At 45.2% G+C, this 17,537-nt stretch overlaps 1 protein-coding gene across 1 annotated transcript in view; it reads left to right on the forward strand.

The window, feature by feature from the left end:
- Positions 1–17,537, forward strand: part of CLCN1 (chloride voltage-gated channel 1) — a 65,349-nt gene that overhangs the window by 23,794 nt on the left and 24,018 nt on the right. The window contains 8 exon segments of the mRNA XM_033173171.1: positions 1,080–1,233; positions 2,626–2,757; positions 6,043–6,171; positions 7,831–7,964; positions 9,886–9,963; positions 11,266–11,344; positions 14,597–14,722; positions 16,477–16,561. Of these exon segments, the coding sequence (XP_033029062.1) occupies positions 1,080–1,233; positions 2,626–2,757; positions 6,043–6,171; positions 7,831–7,964; positions 9,886–9,963; positions 11,266–11,344; positions 14,597–14,722; positions 16,477–16,561 (917 nt within the window).

Below are 17,537 nucleotides of genomic sequence, written 5' to 3' on the forward strand. Positions count from 1 at the left end.
GAGGAAGTCTGTTTCAGCTCAGGAGAAACAGACATCCCCCTTTCTATGTCCACTCTAGGGATGTTGTACTTGACTGCTCCCGTGTTTCACATCCCACAATTGCAGCCTCAGCATCTTCCATTTATTGTTGATCATAGTCATTTTGAAAATAATGTATCTTATTTTCTTCCTGTTGCTCTGCAGCACTGGCTTATTTCCTGTGTCTGGCTGGTCTGTTGATTTTAATGCCAAAGAACTGATTACACAGTGGTAAATGATAATGATTTGTAAATGATATGATCACATGGGTTACAGGGATTGTACATGCAGGTCTGCCTATCATGCAAAATTTCAGTTATCTGAACACAAATAATTATACTCAAACTTTGCTACACAAATGGTTGATTCAGATATCCGAATGTCCAGAGTTTGCCCACTTCCTTAATTGTTTGTGTTTTGCTGGTCACCGGCAGTCATTTCAGGCAGAAACCATGGAGGGAAGGAGGGAGATTAGCAAGATTAGGGAGCAGGAGAGATCAGACAAATCACCTTTGTTTGTCTGTTTTGGGCAGAAACCAGGAACAGAAGGAGACAAATCACAGATTAGAAATGTTTCCATTGGAAATAATGGAAATTGCCAGCTCATTATGCAAACACTCACCTAATGAATGATTTTCCTGGGAATGCATTCTGTTCAGAAAGCAGGATCTGTGTGTACACAGAACACACACATATCTTGTACATATCTTGTCCCTTACAGATGGGAAAGCATCATAATTGGAAAAATGGTCCACAGAAAAGGGCTGTACATTCCAATGCAGTTTTTTCATTTTTTAAAGTACAAACACAAGTTTGGAGACTGTTACATGCATCTAGTTTGGACCCAACATTTCTCCAGAGATATGGCTTGATCACACATGCAGATTCATCAGGTGGTTACAGTCTGCTAGTTTCACATCATTAAAGTAGATGTAAATTAAAGACGGCACAGATCTAGGGAAACCACCTATGGCGTCTTGCTGCTATCAAGTCCCCTTGGCCTCTTTTTGTTGTCTTATGAGTGACTTGGTTGTACTAACTGCCCACTCCTCTGTCCACAGCTCTATGGCCAGTACACAGACAACCTCTGCAGTCTTTCCCAGAAGGAAGAAGATGAACTCCTGGGGGAGAAGAGGCCCCAACGCAATGGCCAGGGGCCCCTGAAGCGAGTCAGCCAGGCTGAAGTGAAAGCAGAACGCTACTCCAAGTGCCATGGTAGGCCTCAGGGAAGCTCTGGTTTTCCAACGGGCTTTCCACACTGGTACACTATCCAACATGAAAATGGATGGAGTTAATTGTGTCAGGGTGTGTGTTTGTGTGGATGAAATGAAACAATCCCAGAGGTGAACAGAAAGCGTTGGTACTTTCATTCCATGTTCTGGAAGCTATCTACCTTCAGGAGAACCTTCCTACTACACCGATGTGTACTGAGCTGCACATTGCCCACCAAATAACTGTGGCAGGGGTGGGGAACCTGTGGCCCTTCAGATGCTGCTGAACTACATCTCCCACCAACCCCAGCCAGCATAGACAATAGCCCAGGCTGATGGGAGATGTACTGTCCCACAACAACTTTTGGAAGGCCAGAGTTTCCCCACACCTGCTGCATGGGTTACAGAGGATAGCGTTAGATTTTCAGAAACAGGCTTGAGATAAGAGTTGAGGAACTTTTCACAAGTGACTAACTGGTTAAATTGCACTATTATGCACTACTCGTTTCCCAGCAAGGTGATGGATTCCAGGAACAGCTTCCTGTGTTTGGTTTCTGAGGTTGCTGTATATTTATGGTTGATTCTGTAGCATTTGAGTTTATTTACAAATATGCATGTTGAACGCAGGTAGAAACAAAAAGCTTAAATGTTCTTACAGTTGAAAGGAAGGTACCACCAGGAATGACTGGCCATAGCAGTAGGAAGACAGTGGAATAAATTGGCTCAAGAAAAGGATTAGGTGAATGTAAGGGTGTTCAGGGCCATTAATATACAGAATGAGATAATTCAGAAATGCTAACTTACTCTCAAAATGCCTCACATATTTTTGAGCTCTGGAAAGTAGGAGTTCATGGAAGGAGACCAGTGACTGACACCATGATGTGGCTTTTATCATATTGTTTTTGAATGTACAACATGTAATGTCCTGTTAGATGGGCTATTCAGGCCTGCCAGTTTTACAATTTTCACAGATTAGGTGAAATGGGAAACATTTATTATTTTTTCTTGTTTGTTTTAAGCCTACTGTTTGCTGATTTTCAGTCAAATGCACAGCCAATATTTGATGAAATACATGGATTGAAGCTGATTTGATCCTGTTCAACTTATTGAGGCTGATTGAACTGATATCCAAGTACTGAAGCTTTACCTGAGTTATAAAGTGGACCACCAGCCAGTTTAAGGTGCACCGTCATCTATACAAGAAGAAAAGAGCACAGTCTAGTGTCAGTTTGGCTCTTTTCAGTGGCACTGCTTTCTGTGGGAAAGATCTAAGCACATGCCAATTCTCCCAATGAAATAAATAGGACTGTGAAATACTGAACTTTGGCTGGTTCGTGTCCAGAAGCTTTTCATCAGTTTGCACTGTTATGGTCTGAAATTTCTTTATCCTCCACAGCCTGTGCTAAAAGAATCCAGAACTATGTTACCAAGAAGATGGGAGAAGACTGGATCTTCTTGATCCTCCTGGGTCTTGTCATGGCACTGGTGAGCTGGGGGGTGGATTACTCCAGTGCCAAGAGCCTGCAAGGTAGGTGGACTGACCCTTTGCGATCCTAACCAAACTCATTTGTTGTTCATGGGGTACATTGTTTGCACCACAAACTCTTCATTAATAACACAAATCCAAAAGAGTTGCATTTTAGGACATTCCCACCACATGTGGAAGTATGTGTCTGTGGAGGTGCATCGTCTCCAGCATTTTGGTGAGGCTCCTGGGCGTATCAGTGCTAGTTTCTGTGGTGTTAGGTACCACCTGTGAGTTTCAGAGTGAGTTCTTTTATTTTTGCTGATATGGATTTAAAGGGAGGTTTAGACCACATTCTGATCCAGGGGTCAGCAACCTTTTCCAGCCATGGGCTGGTCCACCATCCCTCAGACCGTGTAGCGGGCCAGACTATATTTTGAAGGGAAAAAAAGGAGAATGAATTCCTATGCCTCACAAATAACCCAGAGATGCATTTTAAATAAAAGCACACATTCTACTCATGTAAAAACACCAGGCAGGCCCCACAAATAAACCAGAGATACATTTTAAATAAAAGGACACAATCTACTCATGTAAAAACATGCTGATTCCTGGACCGTCCATGGGCCAGATTTAGAAGGCGATTGGGCTGCATTTGGCCCATGGGCCTTAGGTTGCCTACCCCTGTTCTAGTCCATAGGGTGGGGTTAATCTCATAGCCTATGTCACCCTCCTATTGTTTTTTGATTACGTAAAGGGGTTTTGTGCGATGTTGGAGCAGTATTTTGTCTATTGCGGATATCATCCCTTCGCCATGTCCCTTTGTTGTTAGGAGGAGGTTTTTGAAGGTTGTCAAGGGCCTAGTTGCTGCTGATTTTACTACTGGATTGTTTAAGAGGGCATGTAATTGGTGTATGTAACACTAATGTCTCACAACAAATGAAACTGATCTGTAGAAAACGCAACTTGAAAAAAGAGACAATGCGCGCGCGCGCGCGCACACACACACACACACACACACACATATATATATATATAACCTGAATCTATGCTACAGGCTGCTGGGAAGAGCAATAAAAAGGGAGAAGATCTGTGTGAAGTTTGAAAGGTCTTTAAAAAAACAGACCAGGTTTGCAAAGGCATTTATGTACTCTTGTGTAGACAGCTATGAGCAGAAGGAGGGTGTCTCCTCACCCATCTACACCAACTCTCACCTGCCCATTTGAAGAAAATACATCCAGATCCCTGTTCCTGAATCCAGGCTTTTAGTAATAGCTACCGTGGCTGCCTTTACCTTACACAGAGTCAGGGAGCAGCATTCAGTCTGCATGTGGCTCCAGCTTCAGTGACCCCCGAGGGGAATCCCCAACCCCTGCTGAGATGCACAATATGAACTGAGAGCTGAAGTAGTCACAAGAGAGTTAGGGGAATGGGGTGCGGGTGACAGGGACACAGGCAAACAGCTATGGCAGGCATTTGGTGCCTCCTGCATAATCAGGTGTTATAGATTGGGGGACCCCACCCCTAAACCCTATAAATTAATACATTATAAGATTTCGATTAATTGGGATATGAATGAAAGTACAAGCTGCAGAACTGTGCCAGATGAGGAATCCCAGGGCTGGCTTATGCAAACCAGCCTGGCTGGCCTAGCAAAGAGCAAATCTGTTGACATGGTAAAAGGGGTTGATGGACCACCGGAGAGGAATCCTTTGGCCTGGGGAGACGGGTGTTGCCAAGGTGATGGGGTGTGTGTTTGAGGTGACAGGGAAGAGTTTTTGAGCAAGATGGTCTGGGAAGAGGAAGAGGGAATAGATGAATAAACCATATTTCTTAAAGCTACGACAGTCTTCGCCGTGTCTCAGTTTTCCAAAGGTACACAGACCCTGGGTGAGTGCCTGAAATCCCATGGGCTCTTGCCACCGCTCGGCAGAGAGAAGAGGAGGCACCCAACTTTTGTAACCCATTGTTCCGCATACCGGTATATCCCACAATTGCTATTCCTCCATCTCCCACTGTGGTTGTGTACACCCTATACCTTTAAAGCACATTGGAAGCAGTTTCTTTCCCCTCAGAGAGTTCTGGGCTCTGTAGTTTGTTACTGGTTTCTGGGAACTGTAACTCTGTAAGTACTCAGAATATCAGCAGGTGATGTTTTCCTCCTAATTGGAGTTCCATATTACAAAAGGCTTTCTATATTTAATATCTGCTGCCACATACAGTAGCTGTTAAAGGCACAAGAGCCCTGCTCTCCCCCAATGCCAACCCTAAAACCATGCAAAGAACTCAAGTTTCATGAGCTGTAAAATAAGCTATGTTACTGCCGTAAGTCTTTCACCAGCTCATCTTCAGCTGGCAATACAGTGGAACTTAATTTGTTCCGGAGGTCCATTCTTAACCTGAAACCGTTCTTAGCCTGAGGTACCACTTTAGCTAATGGGGTCTCCTGCTGCCGCTGTGCCGCCAGCGCACAATTTCTGTTCTCATCCTGAGGTAAAGTTCTTAACCCGAGGTACTACTTCCGGGTTAGCGGAGTCTGTAACCCGAAGTGTTTGTAACCTGAGGTAACACTGTACTACATTCAGTGCAAGACCAGGCATGGCATTCCCCTCCCCCCTTTTCATTTCTGTGCAAAAAGGCTTTGAAATCCACTCAGCCATGGACTTGGTGCCCTTGCAACAACAACAACAAAAGCATTTACAGTGGTATCTCGACTTACGAATTACTCGACATACGAATTTTTCGACTTACAAATGAAAAAAGTGCCCGCACTCCTACGAATTTTTTGACATACGAAGGACATCCGTTGGCAGTTTTAGATGGGGTTTACTCGACTTACGAATTTTAGATGCGGTTTACTCGACTTATGAATTTTTTCGAATTTTTCATTTCCAATGCATTCCTATGGGGAAATCGCTTTTTTCGACTTATGAATTTTTCGACCTACGTATGTGCATTTGGAACGGATTAAATTCGTAAGTCGAGGTACCACTGTAAGTGTTTTATCTGCAGCATCAACTCCCCCTCAAAAACTCCACATTCCCCCCCCCCAGGTAGGAAAGCAACCAGTCTCATCTGTTTGTATACTGCTGCTCTAGTCAACTTAAACACCCCCCTGCTGTATTTCAGGGAGGCAGGGGACACATACTAAGAGATTGGGTAACCATAACACTCCAATCAGTTATGAAGTACACAATGAACATTTCTCTCCAGCACTGTGGCTGATGGGAATTGTAATCCCCGACATCTGGAGGGTGCCAGGTTGGGGAATTTGGTTTAGTTTGCTGCTCATTGGATTCTTTTCAGGCTCTGAAGTTGTTGGCATTTGTTTTTACGCCCCCTCTACAGCTTACAAGTGGATGTACAACTCGCTGCACCCGAGTATCCCTATGCAGTACTTGGCCTGGGTGACCTACCCCCTCGTCCTGATCCTCTTTGCTGCCCTCTTCTGCCAACTTGTCTCTCCGCAGGCTGTGGGTGAGAGAGAGCAAGGGATGGGAAGATTTGCCTGTCTGTCTAAGGCGAAGGACGCTTCCTGACATCCTTTTTGTTATGCATTTGTGATGATTTGTGCTTGTGATGCTGTCGGGGAGGTCACAAACAACCCCTCTTTCAGTGCAGTTTGTGCCTGCAAAAGTTTGGTGGCAGTCACACTGCCGTACCCATCAAGTGTCCCGGGAGAAAATGGGAAATCTCATTTTATAGTGCAAAATCGTGGCGGCCATTTAGGATGCTACATGCTCTCACACCGCAATCTCGCCTCCCCCCCAAGCACTTTGGGGGTTGTGATTGTGGCGTGAATCATGTGACTTGCCCGGGAGTTCATCCTTGAAGACGCGTGTCCCGTTTTTTAATCTGAAAAAGTTGGATGGTGTGCACTGCTTCATTTCTAGCTAGGACATAACTTTAACTTCCTTGAGAGCCAGTGTGGTGTAGGGGTTAAGAGCGGTAGACTCGTAATCTGGGGAACCGGGTTCGTGTCTCCGCTCCTCCACATGCAGCTGCTGGGTGACCTTGGGCTAGTCACACTTCTCTGAAGTCTCTCAGCCCCGCTCACCTCACAGAGTGTTTGTTGTGGGGGAGGAAGAGGAAGGAGAATGTTAGCCGCTTTGAGACTCCTTCGGGTAGTGATAAAGCGGGATATCAAATCCAAACTCTTCTTCCTGCTGGAATTCCATCACTTTCCGCACCACAAATGTTCTAGTTTATTTCTTGTTCCTTCTTTGTTGTGCTATCGCTCCTCCAGAAAGCAATAACATGGTAGCACAGGGGAAGCATTTCAAAACCCAGCCAAATGGGTGGGGGTATAAATAACAAAATTATTATTATTATTATTATTATTATTATTATTCTATAAACCAGAATAAACCCACCACCAATGCACTGTTACTGTGTTAAGAACATGTTGCAGAAAATATACTTGCAATGAAACACCAGTTTGGAGGGCCCTTAGTGGTGTAGTGGTTAGGAGCCAGTGTGGTGTAGTGGTTAAGAGTGGTAGACTCGTAATCTGGGGAACCAGGTTCGCGTCTCCGCTCCTCCACATGCAGCTGCTGGGTGACCTTGGGCTAGTCACACTTCTCTGAAGTCTCTCAGCCCCACTCACCTCACAGAGTGTTTGTTGTGGGGGAGGAAGGGAAAGGAGAATGTTAGCCGCTTTGAGACTCCTTCGGGTAGTGAAAAGCGGGATATCAAATCCAAACTCTTCTACTCTTCCTCTTAGATTATCCAGCAGCAACAAATCCATTTCTTTTCAGCCTAGGCCTGTCCCAGTCATGTGTGCAGTCTTCCCCCGCCTCCAATTTTTAGAGCAAGAAGGGACCATAGTCAGAGGGAGCTGATCTTTTCTGTTCTTGCCTCTTAATTCCCTTAGGCATTTTCCTCCCAGAAGATTGAGGTGGGGTGAGGGGAATGACATCAGGAGAGGGACCATGGGTGGAGATTAGCTGCAGAGAGGGGAAAGAATTTCGCTCCCCACATACCCTGTTTGTTCAGAACCCCCTGCTTTCTTTGCAATAGGAGCCAACCTTGTTTTCAGCTAACAGGTGTTTGTCACCTGTAGTTTGAGCCTCTGTCTCTCTGCACATGGTCCCTTCTGTGTCACCATTCCTCACCTGTCCTTTCTGTTTTGTTCAGGCTCCGGGATCCCTGAGCTGAAAACCATTATGCGGGGAGTCGTCCTCAAGGAATACCTCACACCTAAAGCTTTTGTGGCCAAAGTTGTAAGCCTGACAGCTGGCCTAGGAAGTGGGATACCTGTCGGGAAAGAGGTGAGCACCGCCTGGGCACAGGGAGGGGAGAAGGGCAAGTTGCAGAAGGCAGCGGGTGTAATTTCATTATATGTTCCTCTTTAACCAGAGCTTTTGCTGATTGATGTCCAATGCCTTTTTAAAATGTGATGGGGCGGGGAGAGGTTACTGGGTTGTTTTTGTTTTTATTATGTATTTTGTGATTGTATGTTGTAACTGCCCTGAGACCTGCAGGTATATGGCAGTATGCAATTATTATTATTACCGTATTTTCCGGCATATAAGACGACTGAGCGTATAAGACAACCCCCAACTTTTCCAGTTAAAATATAGAGTTTGAGATATACTCGACCACAGATTCTCCACCTGGCGTATAAGATGACCCCCAACTTTTGAGAAGATTTTCCTGGATTAAAAAGTAGTCTTATACGCCAGAATATACAGTATTATCATTATCATTATTATTATTAATGCTGGGGAGGCAGATTTCATTCCCATCACCTCTATTTCTGATGTTGAGGCTATGAGTGCTGTTGCTAATGAAGCCCAGACAGCACCACCTACACATAAGGGAAGGCTTGGGGAAACCCTGAGGTTTGCAAAAATAGAAACCTATACAGTTGTACCTTGGTCTTCGAACAGAATGCGTTCCAGAAGTCCGTTTGACTTCCGAAACATTCGGAAACCAAGGCTAGGCTTCCGATTGGCTACAGGAGTGTCCTACAGCCATTCAGAAGCCGCGCAAGCCACGCTGGACATTTGGCTTCCGAGGCAAAGTTCGCAAACTGGAACACCTACTTCCGGGTTTGCGGCGTTCGAGTTCCAAGTTGTTCGTGAACTAAGCTGTTCGAAAACCAAGGTACGACTGCGTTTAAAGTGAAAGATGTTCTGTTAGGGGAACCCAAAACAGCCCATTGAGGACTGAAGGTACTTAGTGGCCACAGAGTGCTGTTCAGCTGTTGGGGAAGAGAGAATAGAATGAAACAGCTGGGATACTGAACAGCGGCACCCCACACTGCAACATTTTGTTGCAGTTTCCAATTGTGGCCGTCTGTTTCATATTGCCTTAGGACAGGCATCCCCAATCTTCGGCCTTCCAGATGTTTTGGACTACAATTCCCATCATCCCTGACCACTGGTCCTGTTAGCTAGGGATCATGAGAGTTGTAGGCCAAAACATCTGGAGGGCCACAGGTTGGGGATGCCTGCCTTAGGAGGTTGATGGTGGCTCTCAGCCACTCTAATTTCTTAGAGGGACAGGCCAGGCAGAAGAGTTGCCCTTGGTCAAGCTCCTAGGAAGGGGCATAGGGGGTGATGGGTGTAGTGGCTGCAGGGTCAGTAGGCAGACTCATAGGATTGGAAGGGAACCACAAGGGTCATCTAGTCCAACTCCCTGCGATGCAGGAATCCTGGGGTAGGAGGCAGGTAGAAGCTAAGGTTGGAAGATGGAGAAGTCCTAATGAGGACAGGGCCAGGAGGGCTGGGGAGAAAGAACAGGCAGGCGGTCATGTGAGCTTTATCATGTGACCCAGGGGCTGCTGAGGTGGGGAAGGCTGATGCTCACACATTGTTTTGAAATAATAAGCAGACGATCCTTCGACTGGAGGCCTCTCTCTCTCAGGCTCCAGAGGGAGACACAAACCTAACCTTCTTCCTCTCCCATTAAGGACCTTTTAACTCACCTTGTCATTCTGATTACGTTTATGATCTTGCCAACCACGCATGGGCTGCCTAAAGGTAGATTTCAAAAGTGTACCTTTTCAGTGGCATGAGAGAGTCTGACAAAGATGTTGGCGGGTGTGGGAGTGATAAAAACAGATAGGAGAGGCAGAATCTTTGCTGCTTTTTGGCATAAAACTGACTTGAACAATGCTCCTCAACCTACCTTCCTTCCTTCCTTCCTTCCTTCCTTCCTTCCTTCCTTCCTTCCTTCCTTCCTTAGGGCCCCTTTGTGCATATTGCCAGCATCTGTGCTGCCATCCTGAGCAAGTTCATGTCCATCTTTTGCGGTGTGTATGAGGTAAGTGTTCTGCATGCTCCATCTGGTCTGTGATGGAGGCTGTCAAAGTGGGGGGGGGGGAGCCTCAGAGGCCCAGAATATTGAAGGCAGGACCAGAATGAATAAAAAACAGAATAATTCTAGACTAGCTGGCAAGAGGGAAATGACAGCAAGTGGCAGGTTTAGCTGTCAATACAGAGGAACCCTCCAAGAATCAAGAACCAAAAAAGCTTTGGAAGCTAAAACCACTCCATGCCTGGTTGTAGTCAGAATCAGGGTCACCCTATTTTCTTATTTAAAAAACAAAAACAAACAACAAATCCTAAAATATCGGAAGCAAAACTTGGCTCCCTGAAAACCACAGCTTCTTTGTAAACAAAATTGCTGGTTTCTAAACCATTTGCTGAAAAAGTTAAAAGGACTTCTGTCAAAGGATCAGAAATCAAAGAGGGTTTGAACAGGGCTCCTGATAGCTGGGGATGGGCCTTTGATAATCTGCACATCCTCCTATTCCTCACCCATGGCTCTACTTGTCCTGTTCAACACCTGACCTTGTAAAAACCTTGTATCCGCATTATTGCAAGCCTGAATCTTGGAAGTGAAATTTTGCAAAACAGGTGGAATGTACATAAAACACCGTACACTGGCACAATTTATTCCTCTTGCGGAATTTCACTTTTTTTGCCCAGAAATAGTGTTTTGTATTTTGGCGCACAAGGTCCAAACATTGGTCACTACTACCCATATATATATACTGTGTGGTTGAGCAGCTCTAAATAAGCACGAATGATTTCATCGAAGCTTGTGCATTAGCAGCAGGCATCAAGACGTCTGGAGGAGGGGTGGTGGGATGGGGGCTTTAAAAAATAAATAAATAAATAAATAAATAAATAAATAATAACAACACATAAACATTACAGTAAGAAACGTGGTTGTTGTAAGCAGTTGTGTTTTGAGGCTGGCGTGGCTCCGGAAGCTTATTGCACACAACGCTGGCTGAACGACTAAAGAGGCTCGAGCTCTGTAGCAGTGGCTGGCTTGGTGACTGGATGCGCAATAACGTTCCAATAACTGCCAGGCTAGTATGGAGAACTGGCACATAGGCTATATAGTATTTGGTGGTGCATAGAAAGGAACGGGGTCACCGTAGGTGCTGGCTGTGTGTAGTGACTGGCTCACTGCTCACTTCCTCTATGAGAGAAGGCTGATTTTGCTGCTCGCTGTTGCTTTGTGCTGGAGGAGGAGGGAGGAGAGGACTAACCTTCTGGCTGTGCTCCCTCCTAACCCTGGCATGCTTCTCTCTGGCTGGGCTCTCTATTCCAGAATGTGCACAGGCAGCTCGACCTCCTGGTGGCGGCTTGCGCAGTTGGAGTTGGATGTTGCTTCGGGGCTCCTCTTGGAGGCAAGTGCAATTCCCGTATTTATACCAGGCATTTACCCACCCCACCCACCCCGCTCCTGACTGAGGAAGTTTCTGGAATGGAAGCCGTGTTTTTCTGCTCAACTGACAACCGTCGTGGTGCTGCGGTGTGGTTCTTTTATCTCGCGTAACCCAACAGAGAAACAGAAAATGCAGCTAAGGGACGTCCTGTGGGAAATAGAAAGTGACTTTGGTGCAAGGATGTGTTGGGCAGGGAATAATAATAATAATAATAATAATAATTTACAGTATTACTTTTGTCTTTATAATTTTGTCAAATTATAAGCATTCCTCAGCCCAAGCTTCATAAGCATTCATCAGCCCAAACAACACTGCGACTGATGCCAGGAAACATCAGCACACTTAGGGATCCGTAGAGTGTGCACAGTTGTGTAACCGACCTCAGTAACTCAGCATGTAGGCTAATCTACTTTATTTACACATAACCTACACAGAGCTCTGTAACATGGCTCCCTCTCTCTCTAGCATCAGGCAGCAAAGAGAGAAAGGACAAAGGACAACAGTCCCACTTCAGGAAACACAGTAATACAAACATCCTGTCTTCCATCACTTCCCATTCCTGTGGAATCAAAACACACACCGTCATGTGAAAGACAACAATCCCATGACTGCACACGGGGAATGAATCTCCAACACTGGCTGGGTTTCCCCAGCCAACCTGGGCGGCTCCCAACAGAATATTTAAAAATCACGATAAAACATCAAACATTAAAAACGTCCCTAAACAGGGCTGCCTTCAGATGTCTTCTAAAAGTCAGACAGTTCTTTATTTCCTGGACATCGGATGGGAGGGCGCTCCACAGAGCGGGCACCACTACCAAGAAGGCCCTCTCCCTGGTTCTCTGTAACATCACTTCTCACAGAGAGGGAACCACTAGAAGGCCCTCAGAGCTGGACCGCAGTGTTCGTACTGAATGATGGGAGTGGAGACGCTCCTCCAGGGAATGACATAATTCACATATGCCAATGATCTAGCTGCCTCTATTTTTCAGGGACAATCCCTATTTTCCACCTCTCTCTCTCTCTCTCTCTCTCCTCTCTCCTCTCTCTCTCTCTCTCTCATCACTGTTTCTCTTCCCCCTACCCCATTTCTTTTGCATCTTGGGGAAAATCTGGAGTGCTTTTAAAATAAAATTGTTAGCATGGATACAGCAGGGGGTACTACCTTCTCTGTCATTCTTCTCCCATAACTGCCTATCCAGATAGAAATGAGTGAGAGCTTTACAGTATTTCCATTTCACACTTCCCTTCTGAAGTAGCACAATTCCATACCATATTATAGTTTTGCACATGGTGTATGGCTCTAACTTCCCCATCTTTCCTTGTCCAAACTTCACAAAGGAAAGTGTTGTACACCTATCTGCCATTTTCCATCGAATGCCTCTGAACTGTTCATAACTTGTTTTATTGCAGGGAAGTGTGTATATCCTACACATGTGCCAAGTGCTGCACTGGGAAGATGCTGCCTATTGTAGCTTCCTAACACATTTACATGCAGCCGTTGACACATGCCCTGAATTTTCACGCATGACCATTGCAATTTCCTACACTTCTGGGTAGGAGCTGTGTGATTTGTGAAATGTGTAACATGCACTACATCTCTTAACCTCTTGAACAATTGACACCTGAATACATTATTCCATGTGACTCTGGAAAGATGGAGAATTCTGCATTTACAAGAGCTGAGGCCTTGTCTCTTACATGAATCCCTTTGGTATTACATCACCATCTTGCTAAGTGCACCCAAGCTTGTGTGTTGATGAGAAATGAGGCGGGACTCTTGGCATATACAGGATCTTCCAGTGGTTTCAGTGTGTGTTGTTAGATAACTTCTACAGTATTGATCATTCTTTGACCTAGCTACCAATTCTGTCACTCATTCTTCCTTTCTCTGCTTCTGTGTCTCACTTTGTGTGGTCTGTGTGTGTCTTTGTCTTTCTCCTCGCTCATGTCTCTTCCACCAGTAGCAGCCATATTATTACACAGATGTCCTGACTGTGGGATGTGCAGTAGGGGTTGGCTGCTGTTTCGGGACACCACTGGGAGGCAAGTGAATGCTGGCTATCGTCTAACTTTCGCTAGAAACATTGCTTCGTTCCTCCTCCCCACCCACCCCAAATTATAACCCATCTCTAAATTCCTTTTCTAATGCAGGCAGGCAGATTCCAGGCTTGGTAGGACTCTTTGGTTGTTGTTTTTGTTAAACTAGAAACCCACGATCTACCGAGAGACATACAGGTGAATAAAAAAACAGGGTGCCTCTAAGTATAGGAATTAGCTTTTCAGTACTGGAACTGAACATCCTTACCTCACACAAAAGACCGCTCCTGGTTAGCGTTCTTCATTTCAGCAACCTAATTTATGTGGGGAAAGTCATGTTGTTCTTGCCATTGTTAAACAGTTGGGAGTCAGAAACCATTGCTGATCTACAGCAAATCACCCAGAGATCTACCAGTAGATCCCAATCTACCTTCTTCTCTAGCTATGTTTTTTTAAGCATTTGGTTTTTGGATAACTGGCCAGCACACCCACTACAGGTACCCTGGCAGCACAGAAGCTGTTTCCATATTGGCTTTTTCTCATACCATTCCAGCCAAACACTTACCTTGGAATCCTGTGTCCAGGGCTGATGCTGTGGTTCAGAGAAGCACCCATTAGTGTAGCAGTATGGAAAGAAACCAATTGGGAAGGAGTTCCCACTCCACTGAAGTTTCCAAACTTCTTTCTGGGGAACTCTGCCGTTTTATTGGAAGTTTATCGATAGTTCTTCATTGAGACCATCTGTAATGGTGACTGAGCTTCCCAGGAAAACAGATTGTTTCACTATTATAGAGTTTTCCAGCACTTTCAGTTCACACAGTAAGGACCAACACACCATCCATAATTTCATGTGAAGTGATGCACAGAATATGATCCACAAATCCCCTGCACAGGGTTCCCTCAGCAGAGATGGTTTCTTCAAAGCAGAAAGTTTGGAAACCCCTGTGCTGTTGAAATTGGGAATTGTTTCTTTTCGCTCCTGCTTAGCCTTAGCTGAAGGAAACCATGTAAAGGTGAAACAATTCAAACACAACAACCCTGCTATTATTTTCTTTTGCAAGTTCCTGTTAACTCATGCGCTGGGGGAGTAGAATTCAAGGTATTCTCAAGTGACTCTGGGAGCAGGTTGTGGTTGCTGTTATGCATTGCTGAGAACATCCTTCTTCCCCATAGGTGTGCTCTTCAGCATCGAAGTAACTTCCACCTACTTTGCAGTTCGTAACTACTGGCGCGGATTTTTTGCGGCTACATTCAGTGCCTTTGTTTTTCGAGTCTTTGCTGTCTGGAACAAAGATGCAGGTAGGATTCCAGGATTGACTTCCTTCCTAGTCTTTGCTCTGACTGTACGTCCTTCTCCCCCATCCCAAGGGCGTCACTGCACAAGCGACTTCTTCAAGGTTGTAGGGATGGAGGGAGAGAGTCGGGTGAACTCCTTTAGCATGCTGTTCTAGCGCTGTGAGGTGCTACCCCGCTCCTGGTTCCACTTCTTGCATTCATCTACATGACAGGCAGAAGCATAGGAGCCAACTCCTAGGGGCTGAGGGAGCTTTGTCACCCCCAATAAAATATTTGAATGGTGTCTGTGCACCACATTTTGTGATCGATTACATGGGGCGGTGTTTACTTGCCCCCTCCCCAATATTTTATTAAAGTTGGCACCCCTGGTCGGAAAAACATCATCCTCAGGATAGTTTCATGCATACATGGAGCCGATGGCTTCGACCACTTTGCTAAACAATTGCGAAACCTGTATCGGCTAGAACATTAGTTGACATTACAAATAGGAGCAGTGGTATGAAACCACCACTGCCTCCACTGTTAAAACATTGTCAGCCCTATTCAACCTGCCTCCAGTTTTCTCATTGCTGTGCTGTGGTGTTCTTGGAGGCCACAGAGATTTTTCTACTACTGTAGTTTGCTTGCCTTTGATATCTATATAAATGGCAGGCTATTTTCAAGAGGGGTTTTTCAAGAGGATTCAGTATTGGACTTTTCTGGGATGATGCAGGAATTCAAACCAAAACAACAGCAAACAGAATGAAGAATTTTTGAAAGGGCAACTGCTTCCCTCTTCCTGTTCTATTAAACTGAAAGAGAAATGTGTAAGGATGCCAAATCAATCAATCAATCAATCAATTTATTTATTGCATTAGCCCTATGGCCATAGCACATAGTAAAAGACCAGGCAGTAGCCTGACATGATTATACAACAGATAGAGTTAAAACAATTGGAAGTAAAATCGTACTGGATAAAACAAATAAAATAAAAAGCGCTAGCGGGCATGATGACAGTGTCCATGTTGGGAATATACATAAGACTAAGGCTAGGGGAAGTTGGCCAAAAAGGTGGTCCTGAGTTTCAAGGCCTGTAATATGTAGATGGCCACTCCACGTGAAACCAAGGAGTTGGCATCCACCAGTAGATATTTCATGCGGTCATCGTCCCTGGCGATAGTCGGTGGGATTAGAGGGAGAAGCCTAGATCTTATTGAGGCATATAGTGGGCAGTAGAGGAGAAGTGAATATAAGTCCTCTATCTTTCCATTGTTGCACGGGCAGAGTCGAAGATCCAGAGGGGTACTGGAAAATGCACCCTGTAAGAATGCTGTGGGAATGGCATGAAATCGAGCCAGTGTAAAGGCCCTTCTCAGTGTAGGATCCATCAGATCACTCAGATAGCCAAATCAAAATACTACATATATGCCATGGGGTGCTGCTTGTGAGCCAGAACTACTTCCTGATGACAGCAACAGCAAAACCTTTTCTTAATGAAGGCTAGAAGTATTCCAGGCCCGTCCCAAAACATATCAAAATAACATCCGCACCACCAAGTCTTTTCAAGTGAGGTGCTAAGAACAGTGGCAGTGCTGAAAGGAAGGCTTCTGTGACGCTTCCTTGCTGTCCCTTGTGCTTGCGCATTGATATCCCATATTTTTCTATGCTTTCTGCCACCCCCGGGGCTCCTGCTTTCTGTAGTACACATTTAAAATTCTCTCACATTCTATTTTTCCATGGTCGTAATTCTTCCTGTCTTTTTCACCCCCGCTTCACAGTCACCATCACAGCCCTCTTCAGAACAAACTTCCGCATGGATTTCCCCTTTGACCTGCAGGAGCTGCCAGCTTTTGCCGTAATTGGGTAAGCCCAAAGGGACATGGCTAATCATGATGCAAAACAATGTAAGGCGAGCCCCCACCCCCCCTCCCGTTGAAAATTTTCTGTATAAAGCAGAGCTACTGCTTGCTTAACAGTCCTCTGGAGGATCCAGGTTAGACATAACAGCATTAAGCAAAAGGGGAGGAAAAACCACTGCAGTGCTTCGAGAGGCCATTGAATGACTCAGTTCGGAACAGAAACATTGTCGTGTTTTTCTCATGAGAAATTCTGCCTACAAGGTGGCCAGATGCAAAGGAAAAGAGCAGCGCCCCTGAATGGCATCTGGGCGGGAATTTCTGCGGATTCGGCTTGCTGTCGTGAAGGGTTGAGAAGAGCTGCACCTGGCAAAAATCCCGCTTGCACACAACTTTCAAAGGCACTCTGGGATCCTGCTCATAGCCGTCAACTTTTCCATTTTTTTTAAGGGAAATTCCCTTATTCCAAATAGGATTCCTCGCAAGAAAAGGGAAAAGTTGACAGCTATGATCCTGCTTGCTCCTGGCCACTATAGCAAAGAATGGATTTCGTTTTCTCCTAAATCAGCCTTGGAACTTGCTTTCGTTCACTTATCAGGGCTGGGTTGAGGAAAGGGGACTTTTTATTTTTTTAAAAACAAGTTCACCAGTTGCAAATGGTGTTAGATGCTTGTTGAGCTGAAAGAAACTAACCTCTCCCCTCCATCTACCCCTTTTGTATCTCTTTCGAACCTCATTTGTCTCTCTTAACAATCTTCCCCATGGACAAAATGACAGGGCTTGCCCAAGGGCTATGGGGTGGGAATGAGGTTATGGCATCCTGAGGTGGTAGAATGGCCTGTAATACTGCAGGTAGTGGCTCACATTTTTTAAGAGCTCTCCTGATTTTTATTTTTATAATCCTTACTGCAAACAGAAAATTAGGGGTGCACAAAGTGGTCTGAGCTCACTGATGAGGCTTGGTATTTTTTTAAATGAGAGAG

Source organism: Lacerta agilis, chromosome 16, assembly GCF_009819535.1.
Source record: "Lacerta agilis isolate rLacAgi1 chromosome 16, rLacAgi1.pri, whole genome shotgun sequence".
In the NCBI taxonomy this organism is placed as follows: domain Eukaryota; kingdom Metazoa; phylum Chordata; class Lepidosauria; order Squamata; family Lacertidae; genus Lacerta; species Lacerta agilis.